Source organism: Leuciscus leuciscus (genome assembly GCF_965113295.1).
Source record: "Leuciscus leuciscus genome assembly, chromosome: 15".
NCBI lineage: Eukaryota > Metazoa > Chordata > Actinopteri > Cypriniformes > Leuciscidae > Leuciscus > Leuciscus leuciscus.
The window spans coordinates 26702807-26722096 of record NC_138739.1 but is presented as its reverse complement, the minus strand read 5'-3'; the positions used below and the strand labels follow the sequence as shown (position 1 = coordinate 26722096).

Sequence of the window (19290 nt, the reverse complement as noted above, 5' to 3'; positions counted from 1 at the left end):
ACGTCACGTAATACGCAATTACGTTGAAAAGGTCAAGTTTGATGTGTTTACAAATGTGCGGAAGGAGGACCATATAAACATTTTCAAATGTATTTGTGTCAGTTTATCGTTTAAAATGCCCATTTCGTGTGCGCATCCTGAGTGTTTTAATATTAAAAAGCCAAAAAGAACATTTTCTTCAATTTTTCAAGCGTGACCTTTTCAACGTAATTGCGTATTACGTGACGTCACGAACGCGCATCACAGAACAGAGCAAGCCGAACATTTGTGCTTATAAAACGTCAACTTTTTATTTTATTTTTGAAATGACCGATCGTTTCGCTAGATAAGACCCTTATTCATCGTCTGGTATCGTTTAAAGCCCTTTGAAGCGGCAATGAAACTGTCATTTGGACCTTGAACCGTTTGGGTCCCAATGGAATCCATAATATGTGAAAAAATCCTGGAATGTTTTCATCAAAAACCTTAATTTCTTTTCGACTGAAGAAAGAAAGACATGGACATCTTGGATGACATGGGGGTGAGTAAATTATCAGCAAAAGTTTTTTTAAAAGTGAACTTCTCCTTTAAGTGTAGCTTAACACTTTTTTGGGGGCCACTATATATTCAAAACATTCATAAAAATATCACAAGATGCAGATCACCCCTGACTGGGAATAAATCTATTAATCCAACTATGAAGATGTTCCTTGGAGGCGTAAATCCCTGACATATCAAAGAGCCACAGGCCTCTGGACCTGCAATAGAGCTTTAGGGGCCATTGAGAGCAGTAGACCTGAACAGACTGGGTAGCGCAAGTGATTAATGCTGAGTTGAAATTAGGGCAAATGGGGGGTAGATGAGCAGTCATGCTTGGCCTGCCCACCCTGTTCAGGTCGTGGTGTTTGGGGTGAGTCTGTACGCAGCTGGGACATTCCCATAGGAAGAAACAAAAGAACAAGGGATATGGGGTTAATCTGAATTTAGCATAATGTGATTTGACATAATACAAATCAGATCTACTTCTATAATGAACTATAACTATATTATATGAAATATTGTGTCATTCTTTATTATCGCAGTGTTTGAAGTTCATTGTTTTGGAATGTCTTGGAGAGCTTTGGATGCTGTGGAATAATAAGAGGGCAATGATTCTGAGGGAAGGGGGAGGGCTATGAAACTGGTGGGCTGAACTGCAGAGGGGAGAATTGGCTGTCCAGTCTCTCTCCAGTCAGAGAAAAATTACCCCTACAATCCTCCACACGAGACTCGAGCGATGCGATAAATACCAAACCTTTGATATCTGGCCATATTGCATCAATATTGCATGATTACACGGTCAAGACGTTTGGTCTGGAGTTTAAAGGTAAGAGAAACTCTTCTTGTCCAATCTTTAATTTTCCGAATGTCATGCGACAGTGATCTTAACCGTCAGTAAATCTCACGTTTTACTTTAAAAGTTAGAAATGGACGGTTATAAATGTTAGTTTAAGTTATAACAGGATATTTTTTTCGTGAATACGACTTTTTTTTTTTTCACCGCGATTTTGACATCTCTTCTCATGTACAAATTCGAGACTGTTAAAATTAGTATTCACAAAATGATAGCGAAAATTCAAAGAGCGAATATTTAAAAGGTAACGCATTAATTAGCGCGATTATTCAGTTTTTCTGGTTTTACCAAAAACATTTTTTTAACAAAAAGTAAATTATTAATTTGCTTTGCTCTTAATTTTCTTACATTAGCAATACGTTTTTATATTTCCAGTAGGCTTTAGGCTGTTTGAAATGTTGCTTTACGAGTGTTGCTATATGATAGAAAAACAGTATAATCGTCTTTAGTTTATATAGGCTATCTGTTGTGGCATTTCTTGGCATGTCGTCTAAATTTGACATTGCTGGGATTCGTATGAAAAAGAGAACACCGAACATTCCAGTAGCGAAACCTGGACATTGGAATAGCGTTCTAATTTAGCGGAATTATTTTAAATTATTAATCGCATTTTCCCTGTGTTCTACTTGTAGTGAAACTTTTTTAACAAACGTTTTCATGTAAATTATTCTCTTTTAACGAGTAAATTATTCGTTTAGATAGGCCTATTATATATTTTTTATAGTTTTTGTCACGTGCTTTTTAATAAATAAATAAATAAATAATTAAACTAGTTTTCAGTGAAGCTGTGTTCATAACATCAAGAAATATAACTATTCTATTATACTAGACTAATATGCCGTTCCAGTGTTCTAATTTATGGCAATTTATTTCTTCTAGCGTTTTCATGATGCAGTTTTTGGATTTGTGGACCGCATTCATCCTCTGTAAGGATTTTTACCTGACTTGAGAAAACCTTGCTTACATGACATCATACTGAGAGGAGAACTGGATACCCAGCTTCCCAAGTCCACCAGCACCCCTCTGTGGCCTGTGGTGGGTTGCACATTGGATATAAAAGTACCAAGCCAGTGTGAACCATGGATGACTTAATCGCCAGACACTACAACTTCACTGGGAAATTTCGTAATGTCGACAAGGACCCGGGACTCAAAGCGGACTCTGTCGTGTTCATTATCGTGTGCTGCTTCATCATCCTGGAAAATGTTCTGGTTCTCCTCACCATTTGGAGGACCAAGAAATTCCACAAGCCCATGTACTACTTCATCGGGAACTTGGCCTTGTCAGACTTACTGGCCGGGGTTGTTTACACGGCAAACATCTTGCTGTCGGGAGCCAACACGTATAAGTTGACCCCAACGCAGTGGTTCTTCAGGGAAGGGAGTATGTTTGTGGCTCTGGCCGCTTCAGTGTTTAGTCTCTTGGCCATTGCTATTGAGCGACACCTGACCATGCTGAAGATGAAGCTCCACAACAATGGCAAAACTTGCCGGGTCTTCATGCTGATCAGCACCGTGTGGTTCATTGCCGCCATCTTGGGTGGCTTACCCATCATGGGATGGAACTGCATCGAGAGCATGAACAACTGCTCCACAGTTTTGCCTCTCTACCACAAGACCTACATCCTCTTCTGCACCACCGTATTCAGCGTCATCCTCATGGCCATCGTCATCCTGTACGCCCGCATCTACGCCCTGGTCCGCACGCGGAGCCGCAAGCTGGTCTTCCGCAAGGTCTCCAACGGCCGCGGCAGCAACAAGAGTTCGGAGAAGTCCATGGCCCTGCTGAAGACCGTCATCATCGTGTTGAGCTGCTTCATAGCGTGTTGGGCGCCGCTCTTCATCCTGCTCTTGCTCGACGTGGCCTGCCAGATCCGCTCTTGCCCGATCCTCTACAAGGCCGAGTGGTTCCTGGCTCTGGCCGTGCTCAACTCCGCCATGAACCCTCTGATCTACACCCTGACCAGCAACGAGATGCGCCGGGCCTTCATCAAGATGCTCAACTGCGCCGTTTGCTGCCAACCAGCGGGCAAGTTCTCCAGACCGATCATGGGCGCTGAGTTCAGCAGGAGCAAGTCGGACAACTCCTCCCATCCCAATAAGGACGAACCCGAATACTCGCCCAGGGAAACCATAGTGTCTTCTGGGAATATCACCTCTTCTTCTTAAAGGGACTATCTTCATTTCTGTCTCAATCCGTAGCAAGTGTTTGTCTGAATGAGTGTGTTTGTTCAGTCTTCGGCGGCCTCGTCGAACGGTAGCGGAGTGTTGGGAGAAACCAGGATTTTTTGGAAGCCCCAGCTTGCGCTTACATTTGAGTCTTCTGCTATTCCTGACAGACCACCTGTTGAAACTTTTCCGCAACTTAGGGAAGCACTTAACAAACTGTTATTCATTGTATTTTTTTTTTTTTTTATCCCAGTCAAATGGATTCCTGTAGACAAGCACTTTTCGGGGAATTGCTCCTTGAGAACCAACATAGGCATTACTGACTCGGTCTAAAATGGATTGATGTGAAACATACTAGCTTGTTATGGTTGTTTGTACTACATTTTTGAAATTAAATTGAAGAAATGCGGTCGAGAGGTACTTGTGTTTCTTTGAGTTAACACTATGGTATTAGGATGTTATTTCGCCCCTGATCCAGAATGTATTTTGTAAATGTATTTGTTTTTTCTTCACCTTTCAACAAATAAACTGTTGTTGTAGAAGAGTGTGCATGTACATTAGCTGTCAATATTAATTTATCTTGAAACAGTTCCAATAAATTTGAAACTTGGAGGGATGGAACTAAGTGTTGTGTTTATTAATTGTAAATATATTTTATTATTTTACTTTGATAGTATGCCATGTATTATAGCTTGTGCACATTGATCTGCTCTGCCACCCAGTTTTGTCTTTGCTGGGTTGCATGGCTCAACTCTAATGAAATTAATCTGATGGAATGGAAAGATCCAGAGAATTTAAGATTACATTTTCTGATGGCATGTCACAATAAAACAGAATTCCAGCTGGTTTATTAATGTACAGGCTTCTATTTATCCATATGTTCCTCATAAATACAATATCCTCTGTTCACTGTTGCACATTGTAACATCTAGCCTGTGTTTTTGTTCTGTTAGTTGTTAATAAATATTGTCGATGAAAAAGAAATCAAAGGTGTGATTTATATTTGATGTATTTAATGTTTTGTTGTGTATTTAGAATTCTAAAAGTTTGAGACCATGCAGAATCAAATTTATGGAAATAAAGTAAAAAAAACAAAAAACTTATTGGACAAAAAAGTCAGATGATCTTCTATTGAAGCTTAAAAGGCTCTTTGCATCATTCTCAAATAATTCTGGAGAACATTATCATCAGGTTTGACACAAAACCATCAGCTGCTACTGTCCATGCTACTATTAAAGAAGATATTTTGAAGAATGCCAGTAACCAAACAGTTGATGGGCCCCACTGACTTCCATAATATGGAAAAAGAAAATACTATGGAAGTCAATGGGGACCAAAAACAGTTTGGATCCAGAGATTCTTCAAAATATCTTCTTTTGTGTTCAACAGAAGAAAGGAACTCGTACAGGTTTGAAACAACTTGAGGGTGAGTAAATAATGACATTTTGGGTGAACTATCCCTTTAAGGCAGATATACTGAATACATGCTGTTTTTTTATAATTTTTTATTATATGAACTATTTCAAGTTAAACTCAATTTGTTATGCTGAGGATATAATTTGTAATTAATCTCTCTCTCTCTCTCTCTCTCTCTCTCTCTCTCTCTCTCTCTCTCTCTCTCTCTCTCTCTCTCTCTCTCTCTCTCTATATATATATATATATATATATTGCATTTAGAAAAAATAAGCATTTTTACAAGTGTAATAGACTTTTGGACCCCATTGAATTTTAATTAAACAATAATGATTAAATAGATACACTTAAATTATATGACTATTTAATAACTCCTAAAGATCACTAAATTTAAAATAATAAAAATGAATGTATATGTAACTGATTCATTCACAGTGGCAAACATTTTCACATTTATGAGCAAAGAGCGCCACCTACTGTATACCTGCTGAAATGGCAACGTCCTAACTTTTATCACTGTAATACACGATTTTCATAAATAATAATAATAATAATTCATTCGAAAAGCTTAAATGCTTATCATGTACACATTTACACTGAAATAAAACATTTACATTTAAATGAATATCATAGTACGATTTTTATGACTTTAAAATTCTAGATAATTACCATGCATGTATGAACATTCAGATCATTTGTTGTTTGACATTAGATGTACATTGTTTATCCTTTATACATCCATAAAGCCTATATTTTTAATCTAAAATCTTGATGTTGATAAAAAAAGACGCATGTTATGAATAAACCCTTTTTTAAATTTTAAAAAAAATTTTATAGCCTACCTAAAAACGCATTTCCCCTCAGTTATCGTTATACTTATTAGGCTAATATTATTCTAATAATAACGCAAATTAAAATGGAATTTCATTACTGATGAAGAAAATGTAGAAGAAACTCTTCAAATTTATAAAATAGAATGTAGAAATGCTAGAAATTATTGTGACAAGTTAAATGGATAGAAACAAAGATGTTGATAATACAATGATGAAAACATTTTTTACAGTGAACCAAATCATTACCATGACAATAAACACATAATTCAATATTGCAATAATTTGAATATGATTGTGAATGTGAACACAATGCAAATAGGCTAATGGATGGCAAGGTATGAATAATGGATGAATTACCTAAAGAGTTTATTTTAGTTAGGACATGACTAATATATATATATATATATATATATATTTTTTTTTTTTTTTTTTCATGGGTTCAATGGGTTCAGTTTGATCATGGAATAGGCCTGCATTGCCCTACAATAGTTTATTTTACATGTGCGTAATTTATCCATCAAATGCAAAATATGAATGTTTATAACAGCAAATAATATTTCAGTAAGTAAATGTCTCTTCGTTTATATCTTTATACTCCCACTCACTCACACATACAATAGAGGAGGAAACTGTCACCAAAAAATGCAACCAAACTCTTTACCCACTTTCACGGCGATGGTAAAGCAAAGCATCATGGGAGCATAGTCCTTTTCGCCGAGTTTCCCCATTGCTAGTTGCTATGGCTGCGAAGCGACAGAACTACATTTCCCAGAATGCCGTTTTCTGTACATTGGCTCATGTTATACATGGGGGAATAAGAGAGCGGCGGAGGAACCGAAAGCGACAGCAGAATCCCTGGCGATAAGTATAGCGATTAAAAGCGATCGTGAAATGGGTGGAATTCAATGCCAAATCACTCAAAACAGGGTGTCGTAAAAGGAAACTCGCATTTTGGCATTGTATTTTTTAAATATAAATTTGGCGTGGACCGGGGTAAGGCACCTCCCTGCCTTCTCTGCGCCGGGGTGTGTGCGTGTTTTTCGGGTAGGCTTCATCGCATCACCGCGCTGCAGTGTGTTACTGGAACCGAACTGAGGTGCCACGCCGCCGGTTACAGCTGCCCTGCGTCGTCGCCCGATACTATGTCAAAAACAGAGAGAGACAAAGTAACACTGCGAATCAAACATACTGACCTATGCAATGAAAAAATGGCAACTTTGCTCTCTAACAGCTGTGGTTTGTAGGCATAAAGAAGTGCAACTGTGCCGAAAAATAGAGTGGAGCGATTTTTGTGCCTGGTAATAAAAAGGTGAGGTAAAGAAATTGCATCTCACTGCAAATGTAACTTTCTTTAAAAAAAAAAAGGGGGGCCACTTTACATTACAATGTTACAGTCAATGCTACGGTTTAATTGCATAGCTACAGAATGTTATTAATGAAATATGTATGTATGGTGATTGTGAAACTGCTTGTAATTGCACAAGCTTATAATTGAACAGGTTGTTGTCATTGCTGCTGCTAACCCATACATTTAGTTATCCATCATTCAGCTTTGTAATACAAGTTTTTCAGCATGCTACATTGTAATGTAAAGTGTTACAAAAATATCTTGTCAATTGCTGAAGGTGAAATGTAACATTTCTGTTCATATTCATGTCCATTGACCGAGAGCTCCCTGCAAAGTGGACTACACAGGGTCACTTATAGTGGAATTTTGTATTTGCACTGCATATGGCTTAGGTAACAAATGTACAGTTATATGACTTTACAGGAAGTAGGAAGGGGAAATGTACCCACAAGTCATGTTGTACCACATCGAGAATGTGTCTTGGGTATGAGTGCTTTGCTACAGTTCTGAATGAAAATGCCAGTTACATTTGTTTTAGCCAAACATATTCTGTGTCCAAAATCCCATACTATTAGAGTGTGTACTATTATGATGAATAATTGACTAGGCTGACCAACATTCTTGGTACCTGTAGCTCTTACTGAAAGAGCCACCCGTCTAACTATTTTTATTTGTCAGCTTTTTGACAGCTCCTCAGTTTCATAAGACTTATGGGACAGGAAGGTGGCCCCTGGCTGCACACCTCAGTACTAACTAACTGCAGATGTAATCTGTCTACTACCCAAAATGTTCACCTACTGTTTCATGAATACTGCATATTCGGACACAATGCTCATTTGACATACTGTTTGTATGGTAATGCATATTCACTTCTATAAGGCCCCGTTCACACTGCAGGCAAAAGTGGCCCAAATCTGATTTTTTAGGGGTCAAGTGACCAGGTCAGACTTCTTCAGAGGTAGTGTGAACACTCAAATCTAGCCCAGATCTGATTTTTTCAAATCAGATTTAGACCACATACATATGTGGTACTTTTACGTCAATCTACGTCGACATTTGTCACAATTCTGCGTCGGCGATGAAGCCCTAGACAACAGACATAGATAGTAGCCTAACATTAAAAACTTGAGAGTGAGGTGTTAGACCTAATTAGTAGCCTATGGAGATGCTTCAATTCAAGCTAAACTAGAAGGATCCTACCGTAACCGCTCCGTTTAAAAAAAAAATTCACACGAAATGGAAGAACGGGGACACAGGATAACGTGGCTGCAGTGTCAAACTACGCATCCACACAGACCTCTGTAGTGAATTTGCAGCCATAAACCTGCAAAAGGCAAAAATAGCCAATTTTGCTCTCTTTCTCTTCGTTCTTCTCCTCCTCAGCATCTGCTCATTAATGTTACGGCTTCCATTACACAAACATGTTTAAATAAATGTGAATATGCTTACTTCCTCCATAACCTCCCGAACTTTAGTGCAACCGCGTGCTGCGTCTGATGTCATTGTTATTGTTCTTTTGCGCATGCGGGTTAGTTTGAAACCTCAAACAGTTCACACTGCAATCAGATATAGGTCACATTTTAAAAGGTAATGTGAACAGCCAATCAAAAAATCGGATCTGAGCAAAAAATCAGAATTGAGCATTAAGACTTGCGGTGTGAACGGGGCCTATGTTGACCCTACTAGGGACCCTGTGAATCGGAATACAGCTATACTTTTCAAACAGGTTTCCTGAACACTCTCCCATCGACCATTGGTCGGCTGAACAGATAGCCTAGTCTCGCCCTAACTCGCATCACAGAGAGACAGTGTTCATACTTTTTGTGGGAATCAACCTTGGAATGGTTAACTTAATAGTTTTCTCTGTATATAAATTTGGGATAGGAGAAAGTACTTTCATACACATCACCTGTAACATTGTTTGCTAATAATGCAGATTAAGTTTGGGATGTTGTAATGGGTTTTATTGCTGACATGCTCAAAAAGTCTTACTGTGTCATGTCCAGTATCCTAAATGTTTCTTGTTTTTTGTCAGCAGCTTTGCAAAGCAACGCAATAGGCAGCCCGCATGGAACGAGCAGGAAGCATTCAACTTGATATTCCAGACTTCAGCAACTCCGTCCTGTCGCACCTGAACCAGTTGCGAATACAGGGCCGTCTGTGTGACATTGTGGTCAATGTTCAGGGCCACAGTTTTCGTGCCCACAAGGTGGTCCTCGCTGCCAGCTCCCCTTACTTTAGGGACCACATGTCACTGAGCGAGATGAGCACCGTGTCGATATCAGTGATCCGCAACCCAACCGTGTTTGAACAGCTCCTTTCCTTTTGCTACACGGGACGCTTGTGCTTGCAGCTTGCCGATATCATCAGCTACCTGACGGCTGCCAGCTTCCTCCAAATGCAGCACATTATTGACCGCTGCACCCAGATTTTAGAGGGAATTCACTTTAAAATCAGTCTATCTGATGTGGAGGAGGAGCTCGGAAATGGGGCCCACAGGACCACCAATCAAACCATTGAGTCAGGAAGAGTTGGGACGGCGCTAGGTGGGTCCCGCTCCCTAAGTCCAAGACATACCAACTCCCGATTGATCAACACTGGGGTGATCAGCATCCGTGATGTGAGGGAAGTCCGAGAGATCAGTCCCCCTGGGGAGTCCATGAGCCCCCAGATAGTGGAGCACAGCGGCATTAGCTCGGAGGAGGTGGGATCTGGGAAAGAGCCCATTCTCCGTATTAACCGAGCCGGGCAATGGTATGTCGAGACAGGGACTGAGATGGAGAGAGGTGGAGAAGAGAATGTGCGGATGGTGGAGGGGTTTCGAATTAAGACGGAAAGGATGGAGGAGTGGATGGGGGCAGAGACTCAGGCATCGGCAGAAGAGGGCAGTGGGGCCGAGGAGGGTCCGACAGTGATGATTGACACCTCAGGACGCAGCACACTGGTGCAGGAAGGAGGAAGAGGCGGGAAAGGTTCTCAGCCGTCCAGTAGCTTCAGTGAAACAGAGAGGTGTGGAAAATCTTTTGGAAGTTCACTTTCACTGTCAGAAGGAAATAAAAATGTACCCTATTTAAATGTTTATATTCATTCCTTGTCTTATTTCACATAATTCCTCAGTTCATGTTATTCCAAAGAAATTCTTTCTTTAGTTTCCTTTATCAAAATGTAATACCTCTTCTATCTCTTTTGACTTGTCACCAAGCCATCTTACTTCTCAGCCCCTTGTCTTCAAACATTTTTCATGATCCAGACAATTCTAGGTGGATAAAATCTAATAAGTCACAGTCTACATTTTGTTTTTGTATTGTATAAGTATCCCATTCCACTCTCAAATATGGCATATTGGATGGAGTTACAAAAATGTTCATGTTGCTTTTAAGGTTTGGAAAATCCAGGTGTGATGCTTTAAAATGTGCTACATTTTATTCTGTCAACATGTCCACTGTAAAAGATGTAATCCATTATTGGGTTTTCTTTCAGGTTTAGTCCAACAGGGAGTGTGGTGGTAATGGCTGATCGCCAGAGAGCCAAGAGTGAGTCCCCAGGAAGAGTCGACGATCAGAGACTCCCCACCTCACAGGTTGGGCATCCTAAATGTAGAAGACTTGATCAAGAATCAACCTTTACACTTACTTTGTTTCAAATTAATATCAGTGAAGCACACCTTATTAAGCAAATAAGCAAATAAGAAACTATAGATTGGTTACATTGCTCAGAACAGGTGGTGTGCCTAAGTTAGCAACAATTTTAAAGTGCAATTCAATTTGATTTCAATGTGGAAATTGGGTGGGGATCATAAAAACAATGACCTCTCACCTTTTCCTTACAGGGAGAGGAACAAGCTGTGTTTGACATGGGGGGATACGAGGAGTACCTACGAGAACAGGTAGGTGACCGGTGGTTCCGCTACAACCCCCGTCTCACCTGCATTTACTGCTGCAAGTCCTTCAACCAGAAGGGCAGCCTAGATCGTCACATGCGCCTACACATGGGCATTACCCCCTTCGTCTGTCGAATCTGCGGGAAGAAGTACACCCGCAAGGACCAACTCGAGTACCACATCCGTAAGCACACAGGAAACAAGCCCTTTCATTGCCACGTCTGCGGCAAGAGCTTCCCGTTCCAGGCTATTCTCAACCAGCACTTCCGCAAGAACCATCCAGGCTGCGCTCCACAGGAGGTGTCCCACAGTGCCTCGCCCGAGACCACCACGGTCACCCCCCGTGGAGGCCAGAATGAAGATGAGTCGCCCTCCCAGGAAGAAGCCGAGGGCAATGGTGGAGGGGGAGGCGCCGGCTCGTCCTTCGGAGAAGGGGTCCAACCTTCAGTATCCACCACTGGGCCCGACTGAAACCCTTCAAAGGAAAACATTGCAAGTTTAGGGAGACACAGGACAGTGGGGTGCAACAGGACCTTTTCTCGAGAGATCCCTCTGTCCCTTGTCTCCCGCCATCCACACTGAAATTGCAAGTTGGAAGGAGTTGAGCGAGCAGGAGGTTCTCTCAGCTGCTGTCAACAAGGAACGGATAAAAAGGGAGAGTCTTCTGCGTCCCACTGGGACAAAGATCCTCTATTTTTTTCATGATAACAAAGATGCAAGGAACAGTTTGCTAGGAATAGTATACTCTAGGGATTTATAAATGGTATTTCCGCTTTAAACCGCATCTACCTTCACCATACAAACTGAACAGAACGTCAATATATGAAGACAAGCCACACTCCAACAACCTCACACACCACTGGATGCAGTGATTTTTGTTTTATTTCTTTTTGTTTTTAGTCTTTCCTGTCTTTTATATGTTACTTTTTTATATTTTTGTACTACTACAAATCTTTCAGGATAAACAAAAAGAGAAGCTCTAGCCACGATTTGGTCAAATTGCGTTGAAATTGCCAAACATCTCTGTGCCAGAAGATGAGTTTTAAAATGAGAGGACATCGTAGTCCTTCGCTACTTTGCCTTGAGACAATCTTGATAAAATTAATCTGGGGCTAGACGTTGCGCTCCCCAGCCATGGCAAGCTTAGGAAAACGGGTTCAGTTTTTTATTAGGGACCCTCAGGTCTGATCTAACATCAGATTCTTGATTTATTTTTTTCGTTTTTGTGTTAAGTGCCGATCCGGCCTGCCATAAAACCGAAAAACATTTCTCACACTCAACGTAAGGAAATTGTTGCAAGTAGTTGTAGAACTTTGGGTTTATAACAAGAAACACTCAGATCATATTATTTTACTGTTTAATGTTGGTGGTAATACTGTGATATAGGCACGCTGTTGAAAAGATGATGGTAGAGGATAGCAGTTACATACTTTATTTATTCACATTTAATTCCTGTTAAGGCCTTCATACATCTCCGAACTCAACAACTCAGCTGCTGAATGTTGACAATACAGTGATCTAAAACACAGGAAATTCTTCAACCTCAGATAAGCTACAATAGACCGCTCAGTTACCTCTCTCACACATCACTACGCAATACCGATCTGTCGCACGCAGATGCGTGGATGCACTCGGCCGAATTTTTTGTTCATTGTTTTTTTCTTTTCATACTTTTTAACTGCTTATAAGTCGCTCATTGAGATTCGCAAGTCTCACCAACTTGTTTTACTGGACTGACGATATTTTGTTTGAGCAGGGGGAAGGGGTCTCTCAGAGGGTGTAACCCTCTTCCTTTTTTATGTCAAGAATTGCAGGCTGTGTTGTCGATGCCGTTTAGGAAAACGGGAACCGTATGTCTGTGATGACTGGGAAACGTTGAAATGCCACGGAATGACTTTGAGTGTAAGATTTCCCTTCATCTGATGGAAGGCACTTTAACCTTGGGGTCAAGTGCATTTACACTTGGCTTATGAACAGATGTTTCCAGCTGGTGCTATGACGTGAATTTACTGAAGCTTTCAGTAACCAAAGGAACTGAAATTTATTATGGAAGTTCTAAACCCTTAAGATTTGGAGGGCTAAGAGGGGGAAAAAAGAGATTACATCAGGCACTTAAAGAAGGGGTGGGGGTGTTTTTTGTTTTGTTTTTAGAATATTTGTATATCTATATACATGTCACTTATGCATATTTAGACAAATTTATACTTGTAATAACTATACGGAGGCAGTTTCTAGAACGATCAACAAAAGCAAAGGTGTTTTAAGCGAAAGTAAAGCTGTTATCATTTTTATAAGGCTGTGAATCACACTTGGTTGTGACTGATTTTTTAGGAAAGGTTTGATGCATATTATAAAAATCAGCTACTGATGTTTCCAATAGGGATTTTGTGCACCTCACTTCATATCAACACTTACTTTTACCCTTACTCACATCTGTGAACACAGGTCAGCAGGTAAACACTTACAAAAATCAGGAACTCACTGTTTACTTTTTGTGTTTACCTTTTTGGGTTATACCAAGCCGATTTTCTTACTTGGAATTCTAGCTCTGGGTAACTTGGGTCAGCAAATTTCACAAGTGCAGCAAAAAAAGAAAGAAAAAAAAACATGCGTATGATCATTTTCTCTCAGTGTAAATACCCATGCTTCAGAAGCAGTGGCAGTGAATTACAATCCTGAAACTGTATAATTTGACGTTTGTTGTACAGTACAGAACCCAGGTAAAGAGCATGTTGATATTGCTTTTATTTGTCACAATGCAACCTCATGATAATAGAAAAGGGCAAATGTTTTTGTCTGTAAACAACATAATCATAACCTAATATTTTACAATATATCAAGAAAATAGGTTCTTTTTATGGCCTTTAAGTTTAAATTTAGATTTGGGGCATGGGCCTGTTTTGTGTATGCCAATCATATAAGGGTGATAGTGTTTTAAATTATCTCTATGTGAATGAATTAATTGCAATTTAATAAGGGATCTATATCTGTAATCAATCATTCCAATTATTGTACTGCACATTTTAGCAGTCTAAATTTAATCGTATTAATTTGAGTTTTAGGGCTAATGATAACTTTCAGCATGTTTTCCCTTTGTTGACCTTCAAAACATTGATGGTTGACCAACCTGCCCGTTTGTCTTTAATTTTAAACAATATTATTCATTCAAATATTATGTGTTTGGCTTCTGTATTTGTTTTTCAAGCTTTAAATAACATGACAGAGGATAGATGTGTTGCTACAGTGTATATATTAGGCTGTAATATTTAATGTTTCTGTATGACAATACATTTACTGCAGTTTATTGGCATTGACTGAACAAGTCATGCGTAACCAAATTATGTCTAATCCTAACACAGTGTTACTGAATGTGTGGAACTACATTCAAAGCAATATTTCACCCCATTTCCAAATTTGCCAAGTTGCTTTCAGATAAAATGGTGAATTAAAACACACCATTTTGTGCAAATGTTGACCAATTGATTTCGACTAGAAAAAAATCATGTGTCCTGAATTTGTAAAGCAATTATGCATATTGGCAAATGTGATCAAATTTGTTTCAGCGATTACATTTACCTCATGGTTTTTTGTTAGTTTGGTTTTTCATGGTCTGGCTTGTGAAAAGTGATACAGTGCATGTCTCTACTTAGTTTTGGTAGACCGAATGACAACACTGAGCCATATTTACAGAGTTTGTTCAGTCTTGTCGCAAGTCCCTCTGGAGCGAATATTTTGTACATGCAGCACATTTCAGAAGTGGACACTTCAATGCAAATAGCCTACTTATATATTTCAACACTTAGTCTGTCTGAATAAGCAAGCAAATGTGATGCATTGTCAAAAAAAAGTTGTCAGTTGTTTTCTTACCTCAAAAGAGTCTTTGTACAAGGAAACAAGACATTGTTTTTCAGTAGAATTTGTTTATTTGCATGTTGTCTGTCTTTTGTAATGGCCAAACATATAGACATTTCCAGGCATCTAAATTTGCACCAAGAGAAGCCAAAATATTGACATTTACGATTTGTCTTGCTATATTGTTTTATCTTGCAAAAAGCAATATAGTCTTTCCATGTGTCTTATATGTTAATCACTTTAATTTAAATCATACTTCAGAAAATATTTTATTTTACATAACCATGAAATAAAACAAAATATAATAGGTATTTTATTCTTGGAAATAAAAAGTCAAATTCCAAAACATGAGCATTATTATAAGTCAATTTCTTTGATTTTATTTGCAAACCAATATATTTATTGAAATAGTAAATATGTTTAAAAATCTAGAAATTATATTCATATGCGATTAAGGTATAATTGCTTGTTTGAAATTAATCAGAGTTTAATGATTAGTTAATTTTAGACTTTTTACATTTTAAAAGGTACAGGAATCAAAAAAGATTAATCATTATTAATGTGAATGCCATTTTCACAATAACCACTATGTTTTTTTCCTCACTGGCAGTGTGTCAAGTCCATTCTTCTAAATAGAAATAAAGCACTTTAAGTGTAACTGTGAAGGATTTTCGATTATGTTCTTTAAATGTATAATTATGTAAGCCCAGATTGTGTGATACTGCTAAACCCAAATTTCTAATATGAAAAAATAAACCTGTTTTATCCTTGTTCTGTGCCTGTACATAGTGTTTTTATTTATTTATTTTTCAAATCCTATTTGCATCTTCTTGCTCCTCAATGTTTTTGTTTCCAGTTCTTTCTTGGTGGACGGACAAAAACAACATAGTTACAAATTTAATCCTCATTATTAAGCAATAAGGCAAGAAACCAGGCAGCCTTGTCAAGTTAAAAATTAGCCACAAGGATGATCAATAATCGTCCTCAGCCTGTCCTGTCAAATCCATATCCAATCCATATTAGCTGCTCCCACAAGGATTTGCGACTCGGCCGGTGAAGATCAAGGCGTTGATACTGGACTCACGGATCAGCAGAAGGAAGGGCTGGTCCGCAACAAAAAAATCCCGGAAGATGTTTAAGGAACGTCCGGTAGCCACTACTGCTGTGGCGGCAGCCGCCTCACTACCTTCCTCATTCACCTGAAGAATGAGAAAATCAGGCCGTTGACTAAGAAACTGGGTAAACTTTCTTGCAATGCGGTATTGCAAATCATAAAAAGATGGTACTTGTTTTTACAAAAATTACTGAATGCGTCTTACCTCAAGGAAGGCCTTATGGTAGGCGTCAGAGATGTACAAGTTGGGCCCATCATCGGCAACCATCCCTAGTGCAACGTGTCATGGGGAAATATTATTGTGCAGTCATCAAATCAATAGTTCACCCTGACAATGACAATCCTGCATTTTTCCAAACTCATATGATGTTTTTGTCTCCATTGAACACACTTCCATACAGCAAAAGTTCATAGTAATCACACCAAGATCCCTAAAGAACCATAATGTGCTCTAGTCTTATGAAGTTTTTAGGTTCTACAGAAGGATGAAAGTCATACAAGTTTGGAATGACATGATGACAAAAGGTTCATTTTGGGGTGAACTATCCCTAAACAATAGCAACAAGTTTTCTTATCATACCTGGGAGACTGGCATTCTCTGGACTAAAAAGATCTTCAAGTCCCATTTTTTCCAGCTGCTCTTTGAGGCTGAAGCTGTCCTCGATACGGAAACGAGGAACCTGCACTGAAACTGTGGTCTCTTTCATGGCATGTATCCAACCAACAAGTTTCTTGAGGGTCATATTTGCCACCACCTTAATTGGATGAAGTTTTGTTATGTAGGACTACAGAACAAAATCTTTAAGGAAAACATTTATTATTTATAATCGACTTACTTCCGGCAGGGTTATACCATCAGTGGGTAATATGAGCACCATTGTGATGTCACCACCATTGTAGGGCAATTCAAGGATCTTCACTTTGTCACCATCGATTTTTGCGTACTGGAATTTCCTCTCTTGGTACATCATGGAAACAAGACACTTGTGTGTCTTGCTAACATGAAAGTCTGACTTTATGACATTTTGCTTATCAAACTTGTGTTTCCATTGACCCTGGAACGCAAAAAAAACAGATTGTACAGAGTTCACAAGTCAGAGGGTCCAATCCTGCTCCTGGAGGGCCATTTTCCTGCAGAGTTCAGCTCAACAAACCTGCCTGGATGTTTGTAGTGAGCCTGAAGACCTTGATTAGCTGGTTCAGGTGTTTAATCAGGGTTGGAGCTAAAGGTGCGTTCACGCTATGTCGTACTTACCGTAACGATTCTGAACTGTAAAAAGCCTTCTCGTGCTTGTAGAACTTGTAATTACAACGGGTAAACTCATCATTTTCTGAGAGCTACGACTTGTACCACCTGACCATTGCAGATTCAAAGTGTTCGTCTTGAAGCAATGCTGTTCAGACCGATCTGTGTACGACGAGTACCAAGCATATGGAGCTTTATTTACGGTAATTACGGCATGGCGTGAACTCAGCATAAAGTCTGCTGGAAGATGGCCCTACAGGTGCAGGATTTGACACCACTGTCACAGGTGGAAAAATTGCATCTTAATAGGTATCTCTCTACATCCTCACTTACTTTGAAGTAAATCGCGTTGACCAAGACTAATATGGTGTTGGAGTCTATTGAACCTTCAGGCAGGGTGTCTTTTATTCGGTCCTCCGTCTTGTTGGCAATCCATTCATTTATCGCCAGCCTCGAAATATCTGGTTGCTCCTGGAGGGCGAAACTTGAATTATTAGTATAAGGTCAAGGATCAGATACCCTACATTAGGCACTTATGGAAACGTAACCTTGAAATTGAGAGGCATCAACTTGGCTCCATAGACCATCTCGCTGATGTGCTGGAAGGACTCATTAAAATGCGTAGATTTGTCTCCAAACAAACGGTTTGCAGAGATCAGTTCTGTCGTCTCATGCTTTTTACGGTATAGTCGACAGTTCAACTTGGCGAAGAAGTAGTGAACCTGGTCTGACGTCTTTTCCTTTATCGAATCGAACCGAAACACCTACATGTTAAGGATAGAGAAGTTGTTGACCTGCTCAAGTGATCGATCTTTATTTGAAGTTACAATTTCTTGACCTTACTTTCATGAGCTGCTCCAGTGTGGTGTTACAAGCCCCTAGCTTCGTCATGGCGAAAGCTGTTGATATACTAATCGGCGACAGAAAGATGTTTTCATCGCTGGACTTTCCTTCGGCAAGCTGCTTGAAAAACGAGATGGCGAAGAGGCTGTTGGCTTTGGACAGTTCCCACACTCGAGGGTTGGTGCCAGGTGGGATCTTCTCGGGATCTTTGGTTGGTAGTACCTCAAGATCTGGTTTGCGGTAGATGCACATTGGCTCCAATAGGTCTTTGGGCTTCGCGGTGCAGATATCTTTGGTTGCCTGGACCGAACAGAAGGCAAGTACCCACAAAGCCCACGTACATGCCAACAACTTCATCCTGCCTGAGGTGGAATGGGAACCCAGCCCAGGAAAAGTAGTTCAGTGCAAGTTCTGGTGGTCAGTCAAGTCATGGAATCATGTGATACAATGTCTGTTGCGGATTCGGAAGAGATTTTTTATATGTATACTTTGTAGGTTTGCTCTTTACTAACTTGTTAAAATCGAATCTACATTTACATAGTTAATAGCTTGCGCATTAAAATCCACAATGGTTACAAAGAAATAAACATTTGAAGTTTTAGCATAGCGGAGATAATTTTGTCAATTTTTAACTTTATTAATCATACATGGCTACATGGCTTAATATGGGGATATTTTGGGGATATTTAATTTAATTTTATCAATCAATAAATTCCTCTTGAAACAAACTTTGTTGTATTATTTTAATTTAATACTGTGAAGCTGCTTTGATACAATCTGTATTGTGAAAAGCGCTATACAAATAAACTTGACTTGACTTGACTAGTTTCCCAATCACAAATTAAGGTTCAGTCGGACTTAAATTTTACTACCAATGGATGAATTACTAATAAAGACCCACTTTATACTTGGATCGTGTCTGACGTAAGAAAAGTAAACGAATCGCCAAAAAACTTTTACAACTGTTCCAACAAAACTGCTTTTTTTATCATGATATTCATTGCATTTATGAATCTTTCCACTTACCTGATGTTGTAGTGTTTTTTTCCTTTTTAAAGACCAGTTTTGGGGCAATGAGGTACTAAAGTAAGCAGCCAAGTGAAGAAAAACACTGCTCTCTGGACAGGTCAGTGCCCTTAAGAGTAGCTACTGGAGTGACTAAAGAGATGAATTTACTCAGGACAACCTTTGAGCTATTGATTGGTTTTGTTAGGTTAGACT

General features: G+C 39.3%; 3 protein-coding genes across 5 annotated transcripts; 2 read left to right on the top strand and 1 right to left on the bottom strand.

Moving 5' to 3' along the window:
* The first annotated feature begins 1188 nt into the window (after positions 1–1188).
* s1pr1 (sphingosine-1-phosphate receptor 1) lies at positions 1189–4161 on the top strand. The gene is made up of 2 exons (XM_082138271.1): positions 1189–1345; positions 2252–4161. The coding sequence occupies exon 2, from the start codon at positions 2452–2454 to the stop codon at positions 3538–3540; it is 1089 nt and encodes a 362-aa protein (XP_081994397.1). The 5' UTR covers positions 1189–1345; positions 2252–2451; the 3' UTR covers positions 3541–4161.
* A 2410-nt stretch (positions 4162–6571) lies between these two features.
* zbtb37 (zinc finger and BTB domain containing 37) lies at positions 6572–15636 on the top strand. Its single transcript, XM_082138231.1, has 4 exons — positions 6572–7095; positions 9173–10143; positions 10615–10714; positions 10964–15636. The coding sequence occupies exons 2-4, from the start codon at positions 9203–9205 to the stop codon at positions 11483–11485; spliced, it is 1563 nt and encodes a 520-aa protein (XP_081994357.1). The 5' UTR covers positions 6572–7095; positions 9173–9202; the 3' UTR covers positions 11486–15636.
* serpinc1 (serpin peptidase inhibitor, clade C (antithrombin), member 1) lies at positions 14915–19252 on the bottom strand. 3 transcript variants are annotated; one of them, XM_082138237.1, is made up of 8 exons: positions 19096–19252; positions 18070–18431; positions 17775–17990; positions 17560–17697; positions 16817–17035; positions 16561–16735; positions 16186–16250; positions 14915–16065 (listed from the first exon to the last, which is right to left on the bottom strand). In XM_082138237.1, exons 2-8 carry the CDS (start codon positions 18424–18426, stop codon positions 15886–15888), a joined length of 1350 nt encoding a protein of 449 aa, XP_081994363.1. In that variant the 5' UTR covers positions 18427–18431; positions 19096–19252; the 3' UTR covers positions 14915–15885. The 3 variants fall into 3 exon arrangements, with proteins under 3 accessions (XP_081994363.1, XP_081994365.1, XP_081994364.1); XM_082138239.1 differs by having other exon boundaries at positions 18070–18427; positions 19096–19249; XM_082138238.1 differs by having other exon boundaries at positions 18070–18480; positions 19096–19244.
* Positions 19253–19290: the final 38 nt, after the last annotated feature.

Excerpts from the sequence above, each read along its gene's own strand:
- s1pr1 (XM_082138271.1), top strand. The coding sequence starts at position 2,452 with ATGGATGACTTAATCGCCAGACACTACAACTTCACTGGGAAATTTCGT.
- zbtb37 (XM_082138231.1), top strand. The coding sequence starts at position 9,203 with ATGGAACGAGCAGGAAGCATTCAACTTGATATTCCAGACTTCAGCAAC. Across the intron at positions 10,144-10,614 it reads AGCTTCAGTGAAACAGAGAG|GTTTAGTCCAACAGGGAGTG; the intron begins GTGTGGAAAATC and ends GTTTTCTTTCAG. Across the intron at positions 10,715-10,963 it reads AGAGACTCCCCACCTCACAG|GGAGAGGAACAAGCTGTGTT; the intron begins GTTGGGCATCCT and ends TTTTCCTTACAG.
- serpinc1 (XM_082138237.1), bottom strand. The coding sequence starts at position 18,426 with ATGAAGTTGTTGGCATGTACGTGGGCTTTGTGGGTACTTGCCTTCTGT. Across the intron at positions 17,991-18,069 it reads CACTGGAGCAGCTCATGAAA|GTGTTTCGGTTCGATTCGAT; the intron begins GTAAGGTCAAGA and ends CTTAACATGTAG. Across the intron at positions 16,066-16,185 it reads ACCATAAGGCCTTCCTTGAG|GTGAATGAGGAAGGTAGTGA; the intron begins GTAAGACGCATT and ends CTCATTCTTCAG.